General features: G+C 45.6%; 2 protein-coding genes across 2 annotated transcripts in view; one reads left to right on the forward strand and one right to left on the reverse strand.

Moving 5' to 3' along the window:
• The window catches only part of SYN3 (synapsin III), a 274,735-nt gene that overhangs the window by 94,509 nt on the left and 158,955 nt on the right, over nucleotides 1-21,271 (reverse strand). The window lies entirely within an intron of this gene.
• Nucleotides 17,694-21,271, forward strand: part of TIMP3 (TIMP metallopeptidase inhibitor 3) — a 48,387-nt gene continuing 44,809 nt past the window's right edge. The window contains exon 1 of the mRNA XM_038386750.2: nucleotides 17,694-18,160. Coding sequence (XP_038242678.1) covers nucleotides 18,037-18,160 — 124 coding nt within the window. The 5' untranslated portion in view covers nucleotides 17,694-18,036. The remainder of the gene's footprint in view (nucleotides 18,161-21,271) is intronic.

Here is a 21,271-nt window from a genome sequence, read left to right on the forward strand (position 1 = left end):
CAGATCCCACGGTTAGGGTGCTCAGATGTCTTGGTTTTAGGCAATGAAGTTTATTCCCAGTTTCACTGGAATGGCCCAGGTGGCTGCTTATCTATCTAGTTATCATTTCCCTGGCTCTTGCCCAGCCTCTCCATACCCACTCTCTGCATCTGTTGGGCCCAGCTATGGCTGTGTAGGCCCAAAGACACTACCCATTTCATCCCCTCCCCTTTCTGTGGTCACTTCCTTATTGCAATGGACCAGCTAACATGCTATCCACTCTGGTGTCTTATCTGGGATGCTGCATCATAATCCAGTACATGTTAGCAAGGGCAATTCAGTAAGAAAGTGGTGGGCAGAGAGTAAGGAAGAACATTATTCATTTATTTATTAAATTATTATTTATTTATATTGCAGTAGTGTCTAGGAGCCTCAGTCCCAAACCCCATTGTGCTAGGTGCTGTACAAACACAGAACAAAAAGCCCCCAAAGTGCTTACAATCTAAGACAAGACACAACTGATGGATACAGACAGAGGAGGGAACACAAAGAAGCAATGAGACTATATTAGTCAACATGATAGGTAGTAGTCTCCACACACCAGCTTTGTTAGTGTTAGTGTAAGGATTGGACACTAGAACCCAAGTCTGCAAAGGCCCTGACCCCATATGGACCACCAGGATGCAATCCTGCCTTTGCAAACCTCAACCTGCAAGGAGTCAGGGAATGAGTGAGCCCAGGCCATATAGGGGGAGTTGGCCTGGGCACTACCCGGGTGCTGTGCTCCAGAACTACTCCCCAGCCCTCGAGAGAAACCTGATCGAGGACACATGGGTCCTCCCCACACTTCCAAGTATGGATAGAATTACATACCATGGATGGGGCCAAGATGACTGCCTCCCAATGGGCCTTGATCAATTCTGGGGCTACCGATAACTTCATAGATGCTAAAACCGCTCAAGATCTACGAATCCCCTTCTGTTTAAGGTCCACATCAGTTCTTGTAGAAACAATAGATGGATCCCTCCTGTCCTTGGGGCCAGTGACTTAGGAAACAGTACCCCTAGAGGCCATAATCCATGGCCATTGGGAATTGCTACAGTTCAATGTGATGCATCCCCCAGATTCCCCCTAATTATTGGCATCACCCGGCTGGAGCAGCATGACCTTTGCATCTCCTGGAGAGAAAAGAGGATCAGCTTCCCCTCCGAATACTTCTGAAAGGTCTGCCTGTGTGCAGCCAGCCCCATCCTTCTGGTCCCGGCATCCTGCAGTCGATCAGAAGCGACAACAGGGGAACTCCAGCTGGCAGTGGCTAACCAGAAGGAATCACTCTCAAGCCTGAGTCCCCATCCCCATAAACATATTGGGAGTACATGGATATTTTTGAAAAGAAGAATGCGGACATGCTACCTCCACACTGAGACTATGACTGCCCTATAGATCTGCAACCTGGGACAAAGGTCCTTTATGGACAGATCTATGCGATGCCCAAGCTTGAACTGGGAGTCCTTTGTGAATACATCCAGGAAAACCTGGCCAAGGGCTTTATCTGGTGCTTCACTTCTCCATCAGGGGCTCTAGTTCTTTTTGTCAAGTAAAAGGATGGAATGCTATGCCTTTGAGAGACTATCAGGCCCTAAACCTGGTTACAGTCTCAAACTGATATCCTCTGCCCTTGATCTCAGAGATACTGTATCATGTGCGGTCTGCCAGACACTTCACCAAACTGGACCTCCGGGATACTTACAAGCTAGTGAGCATCAGGGCAGGGAATGAATGCAAGACCATGTTTTGAACCTGCTATGGGCACGTCACATATTTAGTAATGCCATTTGGGCTGCCCCATGCTACTGCTACTTTTCAACACTTTGTGATTGTCGTATTTAGAGACATCCTCGATCAGTATGAAGTCATCTATCTTGATGACATACTTGAGTTTTCAGACAATCTTGAGCAGCGTTATTACCATGTTCATTCCATCCCAGAAAGTCTACAAAAGCCTGGTCTGTTCACGAAGTTGTAAAAATGTATCTTTGACTTGTCCTCTGCAGAATTCTTGGGTTACATCCTCTCTCCAGAGGGTGTTAAGATGTACTTCCCCAGAAGGTAGAGGTCATCTGTAGCTGGACTGTGCCCAGGTCCCACTGGGAGTTACAGCACTTCCTGGGCTTTGCAAACTTTTATTGACAATTCATTCCAGGCTTTTCAGGGCAAATAGCCTCCATGACCAACCTCCTCTGCAAGGACGCCAAGCTTGTTTGGACTCCCAAAGCTCATCATGCTTTCAAACAACTCAAGATTGCTTTCACCACTGTCCCCATTCTAACAGACCTGGACCTGGCACAGGCATTCATAGTGGAAGTTGATACCTCCAATGTAGCCATAATACTCTCCTACAGCCATGGCCCATAGCAAGTCTTGCACCCCTATGCTCACTATTCCAAAAAACTTACTCCTGCTGAAGAGAATTATGAAATACTGGATAAGGAACTACTCAAAATTAAATTGGTCTTTGAAGAGTGGTGCCATCATCTTGAGGGAGCCTGACAGCCAGTGCAAGTCTTTTTGGACCACAAGAACCTTGAATATCTGCAGAGGGTTTGAGCCTTGAACCAAAGACAGCTCAGGTGAGAGTTATTCTTCTCTCGGTTTGATGATATCATTATCACCTATCACCCAGGAACCAGGAGTGGGAAAGCTGATGCCTTATCCTGAAAGGAGGAATACTACCAAGAGGGCGAGGAGCCTAACCAAAAACCACTCTGTCTCTTAAAACCTCACAAGTTCCTCAGTGCCACAATACATCGAGACCCTGCTTGATCGAATCCACTCTGCTTCACGGGGCTATCCATTAGCCCAGGAGGTGAGGGAACAGCCTGAGCAAACAAAAGCCAGAACCAAGATGCAATGTTCCACACAGGATGGGATCGCCTACCTTGCCGGGCACATATACATTTCACCAGGGAGCCCCTGGCTAGAAGTGCTCCATCTCTTCCATGACACTCCATTGGCAGGCCACTTTGGCTGCCTTAAATTTTCTGAATGGCTTCCCATTTCTTCTTGTCCCCGTATGTGAGCTGAAGTCTAGGATTATGTTAACTCGTTAGACCTGCGTGCATGCACCAAGATGCCATGTGCTAAGCCCCTCAGCACTCTAGTGCCCCTGAAGACCCTGTCTAGACGCTGGGCCTCGATCACCCCAAACTTCATAATGAAACTTCCTGACTGATGGCCACACAGTGGTCTTGACTGTTGTGAACCAACTGACCAAATGGGGTAATACATTCCCTGTAACAGCCTGCCCTCTGCTGAAACAACGACTTGACTCCTGGTGATTCATGTGGTCCACCTTCAGGGACTTTTGGACTGTATGATCTCAGACCAAAGCCCAACATTTGTCTCATGCTTTTGGCATGAAGTGCTCCAGCTAATGGACATTTGTGCTTTTACCCCATTTGCGTACCATCCCCAGACAGATGGGCAGACCGAGAGGGTGAACCAAGTAATACAGCTGAGGTGCTTTGTCAGCTACCTTCAAGACAACTGGTTCTCCCTCCTTCTATATGCTGAGTTTGCACATAACAATTCTGACCATGCTTCCATGGGGCAGAGTCCCTTCTTTGCCAATTATGGCTTCCATCCTCGTTTCCAGCACCCCTGGCCTAGTCAGCAGCCTGGGAATTCACCATATCCAGCAAGAGCTTAAGAACCACCTCAAAGATGTGAAAAGGGATTATAAGCAGTACGCAGACCATTGATACAGGAAGGCCCAGCTCTCATGGTAGGTCAAAAGGTCTGGCTTACCCCAAAGCACCTCTGTATGAACAGACCATTCCAGAAGCTAAATCACAAGTTCCTTGGACCCTTTTGCATCTGTCAGCAAATCAACCCCGTCACCTTCAAAATACAGCTCCCTCAAACTCTTAAGGTACATCCTATTTTCCATGTATCCCTCCTGAAGCCTTACATAGAAGACCCCTTTCCCAATTGGTCCCAACCACTGCCCCCACCAATCCAGATCCCAGGAATATATAGTCCATACCATCCTCGACTCTAAACAGCAAAGGGGGAGACTGTACTAAATAATCAACTGGAAGGGCTATGATCCTGAAGAATGCTCCTGGGAACCTGCTGCCCATGCCCATGTCCCTGATCTGGTAGAAAGTTTTCATCAAGACCATCCAGATAAACCTGGCCTGGCCACTGTGGTGTCCTTGAAGAAGGGAGTGATGTAAGGATCTGGGGACTGAAACCAGGGTTTGCAGAGCCTGGGACAGCTGATATTCCCACAGTACCACCAGGAGGCCATGCAGAGTACATCCAGGGAACACTGTGGAGAGTAGGCACCGCAGGGAGTACTGCCCAAGAGAGCCAAAGTGACAGTACCTTGCAGCCCTCTGATTGGCCAATGTCCTGTTTAACCTCAGGGGTTTCCCCAGGAAGTTATCTGGGTAACCACACAAATGTTGGTATTTTGCAACTCCAAACTTTTCATGACCTCCTGGTCTCAGCTGTTCGCAGTGGGCGGGAGGCGCTGGGGGGAGGGGGAGGTGCTGATCGGCAGGGCCCGCCAGTGGACAGGAGGTGCTGGGGGGAGGCGGAGGTGCTGATGGGGGGGCTGCCGGTGGGTGGTCAGCACAAACTATTTTTTCTCCATGAGTGCTCCAGCCCCGGAGCACCCACAGAGTCGGCACCTGTGCCTGATACTGCCTCTGATCTCTGGTCTCTGATTCCAGCCTGATTCTGACCCTGACTCTTGCTTATGGGGCCTGGCTCTTGTGATTCCTTCAAATCCTGCTTGGCGACTACTGTTCCTGGTGGGCAGATCTCAGCCTAATTGTCACTGCTAAGCCAGACCACCTATGCTCTTGTCCCTTACAGCTAGGGGGCTCACTTTTGGGGCAGAGAAACAACATTCTTGGACAATCACAGTGGAAGAGGGTTTGGGACTGTGCCAGAGTCCTCCCAAAATTCCAGTTTTCTTAGTCAGCTCCATCTCTTTGGAATTTACAGCTGTCTCAGGCAGGGTTGGAAGTCCCCATAACCGGAAGGATTTTGTTGATATTCAGATTTCTGAACTGTATGAATTCCTCTGTGAAGGGTCACATATGTATCCAACCAACCAAGTCCACTGTACCAAGCCCTTTGCTCCACGGAGGACAGAATTCTAAGGATTCACATGATCACATCCATGTGTGGGTGTCATTGTGAAAGTACATGGAGCAGGGATCAATCATTCATTGGGTGGGACAGGATTTAACACCCCAACTCCTGCCCAGCCTGCCCCCAAACCAGGAAGATCCTCAGGGTTCCATGCAGATCTTAAGAGAGCTGTGGGAGGTCAGAGCCATCCACACAGAGGCCCTGTACTTCCTAACTTGCTTTTATGTCCAATGGATCCCATCATCAGTCCATGGCCACACTGGTAGCACATCAGTGCATGAATACAAGGTAGGTGGAGTTCAGATGCCAATGAACTTTGTGCTAGAACCTGAACCCAATCTGCTGTGAAGAGATCCACTCAAGGCATCAGAGCTTTATTTTCAGCTATGCTCATTTTGAGCTCTTCCCAACTTCTATTGGAAATTCTTTGGATCAGGGACCATGGAATCATAGAATATCAGGGTTGGAAGGGACCTCAGGAGGTCATCTAGTCCAACCCCCTGCTCAAAGCAGGACCAATCCCCAATTTTTGCCCCAGATCCCTAAATGGCCCCCCTCAAGGATTGAACTCACAACCCTGGGTTTAGCAGGCCAATACTCAAACCACTGAGCTATCCCTCACACCATGTCTCTGTTATGTGTTGTACAGTGCCCAGGACAATGCAATGCAAATAAATAACAACAGTATCTCTTTTGCCTCCAGCTTCCTGATCCCACTTCATTTCTGATGTCTGGTCTTGTGATTACGAAAGTATAGAGAAGGGTTATCACATCACCTACTAATCCCCAGAGAGTATATCCCCAAGCTTATTTGGTTCAGCATGCATGAGAGGTAAGAGGGAAAGAGAGGGACACTAAGAACAGACCAGTCACAAACAATTAAAATTAGCCCTGAGAATAGGAATGCTGAAGTCTCTGAGGAACACCATCTAAAGAAAGAGAAACAAAAGATTTTTTGGTAAACTCCCACTTGTTCTGCTCTCACTGAGGTCTCTGCGGACCTCGCCCCCTCCTAGTATATCTTAAGATACACATGGCTAGTCAAAAGGAATTTCCCCTTACGTGTCATTTTCCTCTTTTGGAACTACAGAACAATGTGGCCTGGAATTCCTGATACTGTGGCAGATTTCTAATTGGAAACAGGAAAGACAGGACATAATTCAAAGCTCAGCCTCTATGATAACCTGCACATTACATCCAAGCATGTCTAGGATGCATCTGACATATGGTAACAATCTGCAGCCCTCCTAAAAACGATTTACGAGACCTTAAAGGGTTCCTATATCATATCAGAGGCAATCTTTCGAAAGCAGATCTGGGTGCAGCCTCAGTTATCACAGATCAAATTTTCTTGAATAATTCTTATAGATTCTCAGATACCAGTAAATTTGGGATTGTAAACCTCTGTGTGACCAGAGTACATGGCCTTAGAATCAAAAGATGTGGAGTGAAGGCGAATAGCCAATCTCCTATAAAATCTAATTAAGGGAATCTGCTGAGAACTATTCCTAACGTACAGCTATTGGCAAGGTTTTAAAGGCTGACCTGTTGTTTCCTGGAAGCGTCTGATGGAATAAATACTTTTATAGCACCTGTCCTCCGACCACTGCCTCTTTCCAGGCTAAGACTGAATGCAGGGAGTCCCTGTTGGAGACATTAGTTTCAGAGCCAAATCCTGCTTGCCTAGAGTAGTCCCAGTGATTTACGTGGCAACAACTCATGTGAGTAAGGCAAATAGTTTTAGTTGAGAAGCTGCTTTGGTTCTACAGTGGTCTGTAAATGGAAGGGATGGCATTCATGTGGCAATAAGGTCTTCCTTGCATGGCTCCATAAGCCAACCATTTGTCTTTACAATACTATATAACTAAGGTTACATTAGCCCCCACTGGGCAAAGCTGTCATGGTACATGAAATATTATGATGATGGTTTATGTTGAATTTGATCATGAGTTGGAGACCAACGTCAAGTGAAACAACCTCCCTTCCTACCCCACCCTTCCTTATATCAAGTGGAGCTGTGGTGTGTGTGCATCAATTGGTGAGCCTGCCACCTGCAGCAGAGTGAATTCCTGAAACACAGGATGATTCTGCATTGAAACTACAGGAGGAAGAAGAACTTCCCTAGCAATGGGCTGTTCCACTTGAACTAGTCAGGGAGGGGAAATAGTGTGTAGCTATGCACTGTTCAATTGTAACTACACTGTAGGGTGTGAGTGTGGGGGGCAAAACAGGGCCATTTCATTTCAACAGTGCTTGGGGTGGGCCTGCAGTAGGTGCATTCTGTAGGGTGTTCCATTGCACCTGACAGGGAGGAGAAGGAGCAGGATTTGGATGTTTTTAAAAACAAATTTTCAGTTGAAATTAAGAAAAACGAAGGATGATTTTTATAAGGGTTTATATGCTTCCCTTGAGGGGCTTCTAGTTGCATTAGAAGGCTCCTTATTTGCAGCATTGTCCTAGAACCACTTGGCTTCGTTTTGTACAGATGATTTTTGTACTGTCAGAAGATGGGGAAAGGCTGCTGGATAGCCAGTTCTTTATTGGAAGTTACAGATGTTGCTTGGACCCTTCTTTTTTGGTAACTTGGAGTTGTATAAAGTCTCCCCACCTTTCTCTGAGTCAGCATATGGGTAAAGCTATTGATTCCTCCCCAACATGACAGAAGCTTTCAGAGCCTTGCTCCTAATTTTTGCCATAAAATCACAGATTAAAGCAAGGTGGATCATAGCTCTCTCTCCACCCATCCATTAAAAGTCTAGGGAGAACCACCCTTTTCCTGGGCTGGTGCAGCGAGAGTTCCCCCTCCTGTTTCAATCTGTGTTAACCACTACACAAAATTACAGCCAGGAAGATGGGAAGAGTGGAATATGGATGTTATCCCATATGACAGCTACAAGTCAGTGACAAAAATTACCCCAGTTTGGGAAGGGGCGGGCATGAGGGTCAGATTTGTGTTTTTAGTACTGTGCCAGAGTTCTGAGGCTGGGGCTGCAATCTTTCATCAAGAATTGTTAGAACCTAAAATGTTCTACACCATTCTGTCTTCAGAACTCTTTTTCGTTCTGACATGCTGCTCAAATGGACCAGCTCCAAGACTCCCACTGCAGAACAACTCTTTATTTTCACAGAGTTGGCTCTTTTTGACCAGATCTATAGCTCTTTCTCTTCAGCTCACCTCTCCTCTTTCCTGCGTCCTCACCCTATGCTAATGTCTTCATCTTCCCCTCTCTCCCTCCTGGCCAGCAAACTGCTTCTCCTCTGTGCATGGCCAACATGCAGCTGCAGGTCTTCCCATAGCCTGGCTGGAACAGCTGCAGCTGCTAAATATGTGCTTGCAGGTCATCTGTGCCTTAGGCTCTCTCTGCATAACTGGCTTCCTTCACTGCTGCGGCTCCGTCACTGCCCTCTTGCATGTCTCTCCAAAATGCATGCATCTGATGAAGTGAGCTGTAGCTCACGAAAGCTTATGCTCAAATAAAGTTGTTAGTCTCTAAGGTGCCACAAGTACTCCTTTTCTTTTTGTGAATACAGACTAACACGGCTGCTACTCTGAAACCTCTCCAAAACAGTGCTCCACAAACTGCTGTGCCCTGAGCTTGAGCTCTTAGAACCGTTGGCAGCTGTGACCCTGGGGATCAAGGGACATGCCAATAACTACTATTAATAATAATTATAATGATTATTTATATTGGGGTAGCACCTAAAGACTAATCAGGATGTGGGCCCCACTGTGCTCAGTGTTATGCAATCACACAGAAAGACACTATCCCGGCACAGAAGAATTTATCCTTAAATTAAAATCAAAATCTAATTTCAAGGAACCGCTTTGGAAGAGGTTTGGTAGCAGAGATGTTAAGAGTAAAACAAGGGCGTTGAACTCCGTTAATAGAGGAGGCTGTGTTTTTAGAGTCCTGATTGTAACATATTGACTCACAGGCATATTCCTGGAGCATCTGTTAAAGATACTTTCATTCAATGCAAAGGCAAACAGCTTTGCCACATTTCTCTTCCATGGTTCCACCTGGAGAAACCTTCTATTTATTACAATACTCTAGTTACAGATTAACTCTCTTGGCATAATATTTATTATCACCTGCCATGAAATGGAAACCACAGGCATTTTGATAAATTAACTGTAATTTCACTGTGACTTCTTTCAACGCCTTTGCATCCTCTGCTAAAACTTCCTTCAACAACACATAGGGAATCACAACTAATAGATATCTCTGTACCTCTGATTAAAGTAAATGGGGTGTGAGACCATTTTTTGCTCTTTCTTCAGCTGTAAAAGAACACCATTTTCACACATCTGTGCTAAATCTAGCACCAACCTTTTCACTTCTGACATTAAGACAGTAGGTGTGGAACTTAACATGCAGACCTGGGAAAGGTTTTCAGTTTTCTTTTGATGAATTTATTATTCTTAATACATGAAGAGCAAGGAAATAAATGAGTGACACAATCCTTATTCTAGGCTGTATATCTACCATTCCCTCATCTTTTGTCTCAGACAGCATTCAAAGATTTATGGAGCAAAATTCCAGAACAGTGAGGAAATGGAAGTTCTGTCTTTTGCTCCAGATAAGGCCTTTTGCCTTGAAATCTTCAAATGAGCAATACTGAAAATCCCCCAAACTCTGCTGGGCAGCATAGGCCTGGCTTGATGAAAGAAACTTGCCTTATTTTTTAGTGGGTATGATTGGGAAGGTGAGTGGAAGGTTATGTTGTCATAACAAGCAGTATGTTGGAATCGGAATGGCTAGCTAAGATTAGCGGAAACATGCTGGTAATAGTAAACAAGCCTAAATGTAAGATTAGGCAGAGATCAGGTTATGCACAAACAGTGCATAGATAGAGCATTCTACAAAGCACACTACAAAGTAACCAAGCCAGTTCCAAAAAGTATGCTACAACATATAGTAAATGCAATGTAATATGTAAATGTATATAAAGGAAGAGGTTTTCTATGTAACTTTGGATGTGTGATATACCCTATGTACACTCCCTTCGCTTGAATCTGATCAACTCAACGGGACATTAGAGGGATAAGACTCTGAGTTACTACAGAGAATTCTTTCCCAGGTATCTGTCTGGAGGGTCTTGCCCAAATGCTCAGAGTCTAACTGATCACCATATTTGGGGTCGGGAAGGAATTTTCCCCTGGGTCAGATTGGCAGAGACCTTGGAGTTTTTTCACCTTCCTCTGCAGCATGGAGCACAGGTCACTTGCAGGTTTAAACTAGTGTAAATGATGCATTCTCTGTAAGCTGAAGTCTTTAAACCATGATTTGATGACTTTAGTAACTCAGCCAGAGGTTAGGGGTTTATTTCAGTCGTGGGTGAGGTTCTGTAGCCTGCAAAGTGCAGGAGGTCAGACAAGATGATCACTATGATCCCTTCTGACCTTAAAGTCTACGAATTCAATGTTTCTTTGCTATATGTAATATAAAGATACCAAAGTGATGAAACCTGGAGTCAAAGTGAGTTCTTGGGAAGCTGAGTGGAAAGCAGTCTCAGAGGGAATCCCAACAGGTGGGACTCTGGATCTTTGCAGGGGGAAGAGTACTCTTCTGTTGCTGAGGCTTATGGCTGGCTTTTGAATGAAAACCCAGTTTGGATTTTAAAAACAACATCAACAACCACAACTGCGGTTTGCACACACCAGAACAGTCTTTAGATTTTTAAACCCCATGTTTCTTTGACATCAGTTTGGTGGCCTGCGCAAAGTCAGTCAGTCAGCTCATTAGCGGACAAGTGGCCACATCATAAAGTAACACGATCACAACAGTACCCTTGTTAGCAGTTTCCACTAACCAGGTGGGCCACACAGGCTGAGACACTTTCTCACTCCTACAGGAGGTTTCTACAGGGCACGGAAGAGGTTCATTGGGGAGACAGTGTGGGGAAGCTCATTCTGCTGATGCCCATATTGTACCTGTTCAATGGCTAAAAAGAGGATGTTTGTGTCTAGTGCCTTCAGTCTGACAGCTTTCACCAGCTCCCATGTCACTTAAAATGAAACAAGTAGCACCTTCAGCTGTCTACATCTCTTGATGTTCCTTCACTTTCTGCCTTTGATAATTGTAATAATTTGAACAGTTAGAAATTGCTTTTCATCCCCAAGGATCCCAAAGGTCTTTACAATGGGCCAACTGCCAGGGGCTGACAGGCCCATTACTCTAGCAGAGGTGTGTGCTGGCCTACCTGACCTTCAAGATGGTCAGACCAGTGCAGGAGGGGAAACAAAGTGACTGTCCCTGCACTGGTTCTTCCTCCTGACCCACTCTCCCCGCCAACCCTCATACAAGGATTGTGGAGGCCACAGGGCCCTGCAGAGTGACCTATGGGGAAGGGAGTGAGGGGACTGGTGATGGTGGGCCACGCTCAGTCAGAGCCCTAAAAATACTGAACCTAGCATGTGGTGAGCCAGATGCCTGGCCAGGCTACAGAACTGTGGCCAAGCTCTCAGTCCGCTGAACTCCAAATGCTGTATTTGGACCTAAGTAAATATATCCAGCTACCAGTGCAGACACCACTGAAGTGCAGCACCTCTGGGATGGGAAGGTGCAATGGCTGAACAGGGCACCAGTAAAGGAGGGTAATGTATTTCAGCAGGGAGCCAGGGAGTGTGACTGTAATTACTCAAACTTGAATTTGGGCAGGACATCCAGGCTAATATGAAAGCAAGCAATGAGCTCTTTAATGAGCATACCGTATCAGGACCTTCAGTTTACATCTCACCCAAAAGATAGCTCTCCACAAAACCTCTCACCTACGAGATGCCCCATACAGCTGAACCCCAGAGAGCAGCTGCTATTGCTGCTCACCAGACATCATACACACTCCTTTCTCCCCACCCTCACAGACAGGCAACATGTCCTTCAGGATATGCTGATAGATACTTCCAGCCTCAATTGCAGTCATGAGCCCAAACTCAACTGGTGCGTGGCCACAATACCACTGAGCTGCCTTAAAGCTCCCTGAAAAATGTGAAGCATTCCAGTCATTTTAATTACTGTGCATTGCATAAGCCCGAAACCAGTTCATACAAAGAAACAACAGAAAAGTGTTTTTCAGTCGCTCTCACTCTCTTCCTTGCTCAGTGCCAGCTCCAAAGCTCTGGGAACTCCAGCCCTTTTTAGCATTTGAAGCACTTCATCAATTTGAAATCTCTTTGTTCAGTCATTTAAAACAATTGATAGTTTAGAGTTCAGTTTTTGAAATACTTCCATTTGGAAATGGCTCCACTAGCATGAAAGCAAAGTAAAGAGATGTGGAAATCCTTATTTTAAACAAAAATGAAGTAAAATCATTGCTTGCAAAAGTAAGGTTCCAATAATGTTGGCTAGAAACACACACGACACAGACACACACACACACACAGAGCTTTGTCAGAGCACCTAATCACAACCTCCACCCCCAACTTAGAGGACTCAACGATCCTTCAAGAGGCTGAGCCCTTTGGCTCTGATCCAACCATGAACTTGAGCACTTGCTTAACTGTATGCAGGTAAGCAGTCCCTTTGTCTTCAATTGGACTTAAGTATGTGCTTAAGTGCTTTGCTGTATCAGGTCCAGAATGATTAGCACCATGCAGGATCTAGACCCCCGTTTCAGCTTTATAAGGCTGGTAATAAAACATTTTATTCTTTAATGTCCACCTGTTACTGAGGAAAATAACAATCAGTTTGATTTGAGGATACCCTAACTATTGAGAGGTTGATTTCTTATCCTTAAATCCCTTTTGTGTAATGTTGCTCATGCCACATGGCAGCTGTGTTCCACACCACAATGGGTGCTCTCCATACACACAACCTGTTAAGCACTTCAGGATCCCTTGGAATTAAATGTGCTACAGAAATGTTTGTGGTGATTATTATGATCTAGTTTATCTATAATCGGAAGCCGGGAATGGGGTGTAGTCTCACCTGCATCTGACTTGCAGACAGGAAGGTGGCATGATTCCTATATAACCTCAGAGAATTAGATCAAATAAAATTTGTACAGAGAGAGAGAGAAAGAGAGAGAGGGAACCAAAGATGTAGCTTTTAAAGAAACTACAAAGCAACTATTTTGTGATTAAGCGTAACATATGAAGTTCACTGGCATAAGAAAGCAATTAATAGAGGCATTTTTCTTAACCTTTCTTCATACAAATAAATCATAGCTAACATGCACAAACAACGCTGAAAAAAAGTGTCTTCCCAAAGAGCAGCTTATAAAAATACAGTGGACTAGATCCTTGATAAAGAAATATATAATAACAGAATCCCTTTTGTTAAGCCAGGACTGTTCATGTGGGATTTCGTATTTCATTGCAGTGTGAGACAGTAAGTCAAGAGACACCCTGCAATCTAACAGACTCAAAAGTGGCACCATCCAGGACAGAAAGGTATTTATTCTCTGCCCTTGTCTGCATGAAGGCAGCCCGGTGTAAAAATGATCGTTTTCAATGACTGAGAGCCAGATGCTAAATTGGTGTAAATCAGCGCAGCTCCATTGACTTCAAGGAGACTTATTAAAGCAAGAGAGGAAAACTTATTTTGCTGCATGACTCCATGTTCATGGACTGAGTTGACTTTCTGTGGAGAAGTTAGAATTTGTAAAAAAGATGTATAGTGCTTTAATTTTACATATTGTTCATGGAAGTGGCCGGGCTGACTAACTTGCAGACAGGAGTCTATTGACTGCAGTGGGGCTCTGCACCGTTATGCCAGTTGTGGGTCTGATCCTGGGTGCTCTTTGGTGAGCTGGAGCAGTTCTGGCACTGCTTTGCACTTAATTTTGGTACTTTTAACCAGCAGTTCCCCTAGTTTCATGAAACGTCTTTTTGTACTAATTACATTCAGAAGTTTTTGTCAGTTTAGAAGCAGTTTTCTTGCAGTTCCTAGGCCCCATAAAATTTCACTTTCATAGGTAACCAGAAAGGAGGAGAATACCCTTTCCATTACTTTATAGTAGTAGCTTACATTTACATAGCACCCTTTGTCCTGAAGGAGGATCCCAGAGAGATTTACACCCTGTGTAACGGGGCTACTTCAACCATGGCAGCCACCTCTGGGATGGAACACTTCAGACATTCCCTGCCAGCATCAGTATGCAACAGGATTTGAAGAGGGGGATGAGAAGAATAAGATATTCAATTTAAATTATAGTGGGAACTTGTGGAAGCAGAAAGTAGTTATTGTTGCTGGAATTTAACCAGAACATAAGGGCTAACCATCCTACTCTTGCAAAAAGCACCACGGATTACCACTTTGGTTTCATAAGTGGTCAGAACCTGGGCTTCACTCCACGTTGAAACAAAACCCAACCTATATCTTGCAGCGCAGTGCCCCCTAGCACTATGTTGAGATATTAACTCAGGACTGACTCAGAGGAAAGGACACCACGTACTGAGTCACCAACTCCTACAGATGTTACATGGGTTATCCTTGGAATTTTCACAGCAAGTATTGACCTAGCCCAGTCTTGCTTAACTTGTGAGATCCTAGCACAAAGTAAATCAAGGTACTTTTGAAAATGGCCACAAAAGGCTTAAAGTTTTCTTCAAGAAGAAGAGCTGAATACTGGTTTTTCCTCCTTTAGTTTTCCCTCCAAAAGACATTGTGGCCCAGAGGCTAGGGCATTAGATGGGGAACCAGATCTAAGTTCTAATCCCAGCTCTGCACAGACCTGCTGCATAACCTTCAGCAAATCACTTCCCCTCTCTGTACCAGTTTCCCCATAATAATAATAGCGAGCTCTTATACAGCTCTTCTCACATTCAGTACAGGGAGAAATATAGAAAAAACAATATAGCACAATAGAAAAACCACCTCTTTGACAAAGAATGCACTGGTGGCAAACCGTCTCCAAATACAGCTATCGTTAGTTCAACAACTGCTTATACATGAGCCCAGGAGGTTCAGATTGAAGGAGGGTAGCGCAGTGAGGCAGTGGCCTTATTTTGTACATGACTACCAGAACACTCACTCATAGTCAGGAGAGGATGACCAGCCAGGGCAACTGAAAGCAATCTGTGTCCCTTTCATCTTGAAAAGGAATTGCAGGTTACTTCTCCAGGTTACATTGGAAAAAATGAACTAGCAGCTGTGTTGGTAACTTTAATAATCCTGGTCAGGACCCACCTAAAACATAAGCAACTTCTTGGAGCACCAAGCATTTAGGAGCCTCTTGTAACTTCAGGAACTCCTGGCCTGATCCCCATTTCAGAACCAGAGGGGGAAGGAACTCAAGGATTTGTTCCTCTGCCCCTTTCAGTTTCTTCCAAGTATGTCTTTTGTCTAAGTATAATACCAACTCTTAGCATGTAACATCTTCACAGCATTTTACAAACTACTGATGTCAGTAGTGATGTCAATTTCAGATCCATACTTTTAAATAATGAAAAAAGTGCAGGGCAAGATTCTGATCTTATTAATATGGGTTTACACCAGTGTATCTCTGCTGATTTCAATGGAGCTACTCCTAATTTACACCACTAAAACTGAGATCAGAGTCTAGTCCCAGGGATTTAGCTTTTGTCAATGCACTGAACTACAGATTCCAAATACCCAACTCATCTCAAGTTGCAAAGATGGCTCACAAAACTATGTAGTTAGACATTAAAGTGATCTGCTTCAGAGAACTGTCTCTCACTCTCATGTACTTATATTTATATATGTACATTGTATGAGCACCCCACAGTTTTTAATATATTTAATCACACAACTTCCCTATGAGGTAGAGAAGTGCTATCATCCTCATTTTACAGATGAGGACCTGAGGCACAGAGAAACAGAGTATGTTTACACTGAAAAATAAAACAACAAAATCCCAACCCTCCAACCCCTCCCCGCAGCTCTGAATCTCAGAGCCGGGGTCTACAGATTTAGGCTTGTGGGGCTCACACTACAGTGCTAAACATAGCCATGTATATGTTCCTGCACAGGCTGGAGCTTGGGCTCTGAAACCTAGAGAAGGGGGTGAGTCTCAGAGTCAGAGTTGCAGCCGGAGTGGGAATGTCTACACAGCTATTTTTAGCACCATAGCACAAGCCCGAGTTTATAGACCACAGACTCTGAGACTTGCTGCTGTGGCTTTTTTCTTTTTGCAGTGTAAACATACCCTAAGTGGTCACACCGGTCATGGGTGACACAGCTTGAACCCAGGTCTCCCAAGTCCCAATCTAGCACCACCTTAACCTCTAGACAATCCTTCCTCTCTAACATAACCATCCATACTGTAGTGGTCTAATAGTAATACCCAAAACAAAGTCTATCCTTCCAAGGGACTGGAGTTCTTAATTTGTTTTCTATAGGCTGTACACTTAAAGACAAGGTACAGATAGGCAATCTTCCACGCAGATGTAACTGAACCGTAAATTTGAAGATTTAGCCTACTGTTTAGAAACTTAGGACAGCTGGTCTCTGGCCTTTAATTCTGGCATAATGTACAACTAGAAATGCTTAAGTCTTATAAACTCCATGGAAAGTACTCTGATATTAAGTGCAGTGGTTTGATACTTTCATTAATCACTCCTCAACCCCTTTGCAGGATAATAAGGCCGTCTGTACTGTGCATCTGGCACTCTCCCTTCCTCAGAGTCCAGCTCTACTGTAACAGTTACATGTCTGCATCTGAGAGAAATGTACAGTTCCCAGCAGGGATAAGGGAAAACAAAACAAACAGGACTTCGCTACACATTGCACTATAGTGGCACTGCTAAAATATATAGCAAGATTAAGAGTTGGGAGTGCCTGGGTAGATATGACAGGTTTTTCTTCCAGCTCGGTTTTAACAGTTTGCTTTATCACCCCTTGCTGCTTGTGGGGAAGGGTTTGAATAGGATTAAAAACCACAAGCATAAAATCCTGGTTTACAGCCCAAATAGGACTTGCCCTCCTTTTTTCCTTCCAACCCCATTCCATTGCACACCGAGGAAAGAAGCTCTAGTATGTTTGTTTCATGCTGTGATATATTTTCATTTAAAAAAACATTCATATTCATATTCTAGGACCTCCAGTTTAAAATTAGCTGCCACTCAGATGAGCTATTTTCCAGGAAAGTAATTAAAGATGAAAAAAAAAAATCTGTCTGCACTTTGAATTGATCTCCCCATATTGGATTCTGCCACCGAAATAGGTGTTCGAGTGTGAGGCACATTGTCAAAACGTGTGTAAACGATCATAGCTCCATCCCTGAAGTAAGGACGAAGCTATGGCAGTTTGCACCAGCCGGGGATCTGCTCGGCTCTGTGTTTCCACCTGCACCCCGGGTGATCCAAGAATAATGCAACCTGTTTGCAACAGCATCTGCCTCCAGCACCAGGGGGTGGGACAGGAGAGCGGCTGCCTTGAACAAGGACCTTTTGGTGGGACTTTGAAACAGGTAGCGACCCTTTCCTCCAGCTGTCCCCCTCCCTGCTCCAGAGCTGCACAGGCCCCTCCACCCTCCCTCAGCCACATTATTCCCTATAAGGCACTGAATCCCTCGCTCCAACCCCGCCCGCAGCTTGTCGCGAGCCTCTCCCCTTTTGCCTGGGAGATGAGGTAATGCGGGGCTCCGATTGGCCGGGACGGGGGCGCACCCCGCGAGCCCGAGAGGGCGCTATCCAGGCTATAACTGCCGCCGCCAGCCCAGACGAGCAGCAAAGGCGCTGAGAGCCTCGAACTTCGCGTGCAAGGGCGAGCCCCGGCGAAGCGGCCGCGCAACCGCACGTCCCAGCAGCAGCAGCAGCAGCAGCAGCTGTCTTGAGAGGGGACGGGCGCAGCGCAAGGAGAAGAGGCTCAAAGCCCGTTTAAAAAGAAGCCTAAAAAAGAACCACCTCTCCCCCCCCCCCCCCCGCAACAAGCCGGCTGCCCCCTCCTCTCCGAAGAGCAACTGTGGGCCAGCCGCCGCGCCGGCATCATGTCTGTGTGGCTCAGCCTCCTCCTCGTGCTCCTCTGCAGCTGGAGCCTGAGCGACTTGGTGGCGGAGGCTTGTACCTGCCTCCCCATCCACCCGCAGGATGCCTTCTGCAACTCCGACATCGGTGAGTGTGTGTGTCCCCCCCCCCGACGCCCGCGCCCGGCTCCTCCCGGCGGGCTGGCGCCTCCGCCCGCTGCCAGCCTTCTCCGCGGTCCCAGCCGCTGGGAGGAACGAGTGCCCCGCGGCAGGGAGATGCACCGTGTGGTCCCACGGATGCGCCCTCGTATGGGCGGCGGCGGGCGGGGGTAGCGGTACGGTTCGGCCAGCGGGCGGTTTGCAAGCGAAGTTTCCCGCGTGCCGCGGCGGGCGGGTGCTTTGCAAGAGGAGAGAGAGAGAGAGAGAGACGTGGAAACGCGGCCCCCCGCCCCGCCGCCCCGCCCCGCCCCGCCCCGCCTGCCGTGCGCGCGGAGGGAAGGGGGCACTTCTCTTCCACACTGGCACTGCGTTCCCTGACGCCTAGAAAGTTCTCCGTGGGGCTGGGGCGGAGGAGGGAACCTTTCGCTCAGACTTTGACAAGGAACCGGCCTACGCAATACTGGATGGGAAACCCCCAGCTTAGGCTTAATCAGACCCATTTGTAAAGAGTTGGAGGGGTAGAGAACTACTTCCAAATTACAGCGCCCCTCCCCCCCTCCCCCAGTCTTTCTCCCTCACTTCCAAAACCCCATTAAGGCTTTATCGTTACAGTTTTAAGCAATCAAGTTAAAATGGGGGCTTAAGGATAAAAATTATGGAAGATGACCTGACCCTATGTAGCTTTTTGGAGTTGCCTTATGCATCTCTCTCTCTCTCTCTCTTTTTTTTTTTTTTAAAGGGGTGTTATATATTTTTCCCCTTAAGGAACAATGAAGAATGGGAGTTGTTTTAAAAATTAAACTCTGCACAACAGCTTTTCCAAGACTGCCACCTCTCCAAGAAAAACGAGCCTTGCAGACTTTCTAGAAATCAGTAATTGTAAAAGTGACAGGTTTCCTGCACACAGACACGGACAAACTTGAAGGTGTGGGCAGCCAAAATTTCCATCATGACCTGCTGCCAAGCAAATAATAATACTTAACAACAATTAAGGTCAGGACAATTTCTCCCAAGCTAGGGACCTGCCCTTGGCCACTTGGAATGATGTAATTCACACCAATTAGTGACAACAGAACACATGGGCTCTGTACAGTCATAACTTTTGTGAAGCGTCAGGGAGGTGTGTAACAAGTTTCCCAAGGATTTTCCACAATATGCTCTGATCCCTGCAGGGTTTTTGTGTGTGTGTTTTCTGACGTAAAATAACAAGTTGAAATAGCGTGACACTAGGGACAGGAAAACTACAATATATAGGATTTTAAAAAAAAATTTGAAAGCAAAACCGCATTTTCACTGGGGCCTTCCTAATGTTCTCCTGCTCCAATCTTTGGCATCTGAGTGGTATTCATAAATGAGGGATGGGGGAGAATAAGTGGGTGGCTCAAGGGAATGGGATAATGGAGACTCACCCTAGTTACCTGAAAGAAAAGGAGTACTTGTGGCACCTTAGAGACTAACAAAGTTATTTGAGCATAAGCTTTCGTGAGCTACAGCTCACTTCATTGGATGCATTTGCCTGGTTTGTATATGGCCCAGGTTGGTATTAAATGACCAAATATGGTTGCTGTTTGATGCTGTTCCATGGCCTACTGTATAATAAATGAGTGAGTGGTCTTTGTCTAGTTCCTAGTATACAGATGTCCGCATAACAATGGGCACAAGCTGTCAGCGTAGGTGTCAGTCTTTGCAGAGAGGGGAAGGGTTGAATAGACATGGTGACTGAAGTCCTACTCTTGCCCCTAGAGGCTGTCTCTGTAGCTCAGGGTTGAGAGACACACAAGTGGATTGGGGAAGCGTGCACTGCTGATTCCAGTACTGTGATGCCTCTGTAGACCGACTGCGGAAACAGACTGTGAAGCAGTCAACTTGGCAGCTTCTATGAAAAATAAATAAAATAGGGGCAAAAATATACTAACATTTCAGTGCAATGTTGACTTGATTCACTAACGTGGAATCACATCAGTAGCATTTTAAATTAGTTGAACCTGCTGACAAAAAGTTTCCCTCTCGTCTTAAACATCCTCTATAAAAACCTTCAGAGATGCCTAGTTATTTGTGTCTAGTTTCTATAGTGCATTTGCTCCTGAAAGGCAAAAAAACCCATTACATACATGTTCAAAGGCCTGGGAAAGGTAAAATTTGCTTTTAGTCCTGATAGCCTGGAAAACATTATGAAGAGTTTTATAGCTGAGGATCCTTCCAGGAAGCCATGCTATTGAAAGTTCACTTGAAGATTTTTATTGCGGACACTTTCTTTACTTTGCACTAGCAGTAAGTGTGTCAGCTGAGAGGCAGCTGCCAAGGAGATTTTTGCCTTTTCTGAAAACAATGGTGTTTGAGAAGCCAACATGCCTGCGTCTGTTGCTGGAGCTTCCACATGTGCCTTTCATGTGCTGAAATCATAGAATATCAGAGTTGGAAGGGCCCTCAGGAGGTCATCTAGTCCAACCCCCTGCTCAAAGCAGGACCAATCTCCAATTTTTGCCCCAGATCCCTAAATGGCCCCCTCAAGGATTGAATTTACAACCCTGGGTTTAGCAGGCCAATGCTCAAACCACTGAGCTATCCCTCCCCACAAAATCTATGAAAATTCAGGCATCTGCTACTCTCTTTTAATGCTTTGACTAAGGAATTAAATACACCCTGTTAATTACACTTTCTGATAACTTGTATCTTCTCTAGAAACACAAGACATTAAAAGTAGGACAAGCAGTGAAGCCCTGTGTAGCATCCCCTCCAGAATAGCCCTGTACAGATCACATTGTTTCCAAGATTTCTCTGATTGGTGGATTTCTGACCGAGTTCAATGTCAAGTTGCTGATTTCATTTTATTCTTGAGTGACCTGCTGTTATTCATTATGGCTCATAATTTTTGCCTTGCTTTGAGCTGAGATATCAAGTGTGGGTATAACTGGGATTGTGCTCTTGGGACTTGCAAGGGGGGTGCATAATACAAAAGGGGAGGAAGCAAAAGGGAAAGAGTTTCCTCATATTATGAGGTTACTATGGATTGATCTTAACCAAACTTGTCATTTTTGTGATTGGCCTGAAGAAGTCGAGCTAGGTCTATGAAGCTCCAAAATCTCCCTTAAGCAGTATC

This window comes from Dermochelys coriacea, chromosome 1 (genome assembly GCF_009764565.3).
Source record: "Dermochelys coriacea isolate rDerCor1 chromosome 1, rDerCor1.pri.v4, whole genome shotgun sequence".
Taxonomy (NCBI): Eukaryota; Metazoa; Chordata; order Testudines; family Dermochelyidae; genus Dermochelys; species Dermochelys coriacea.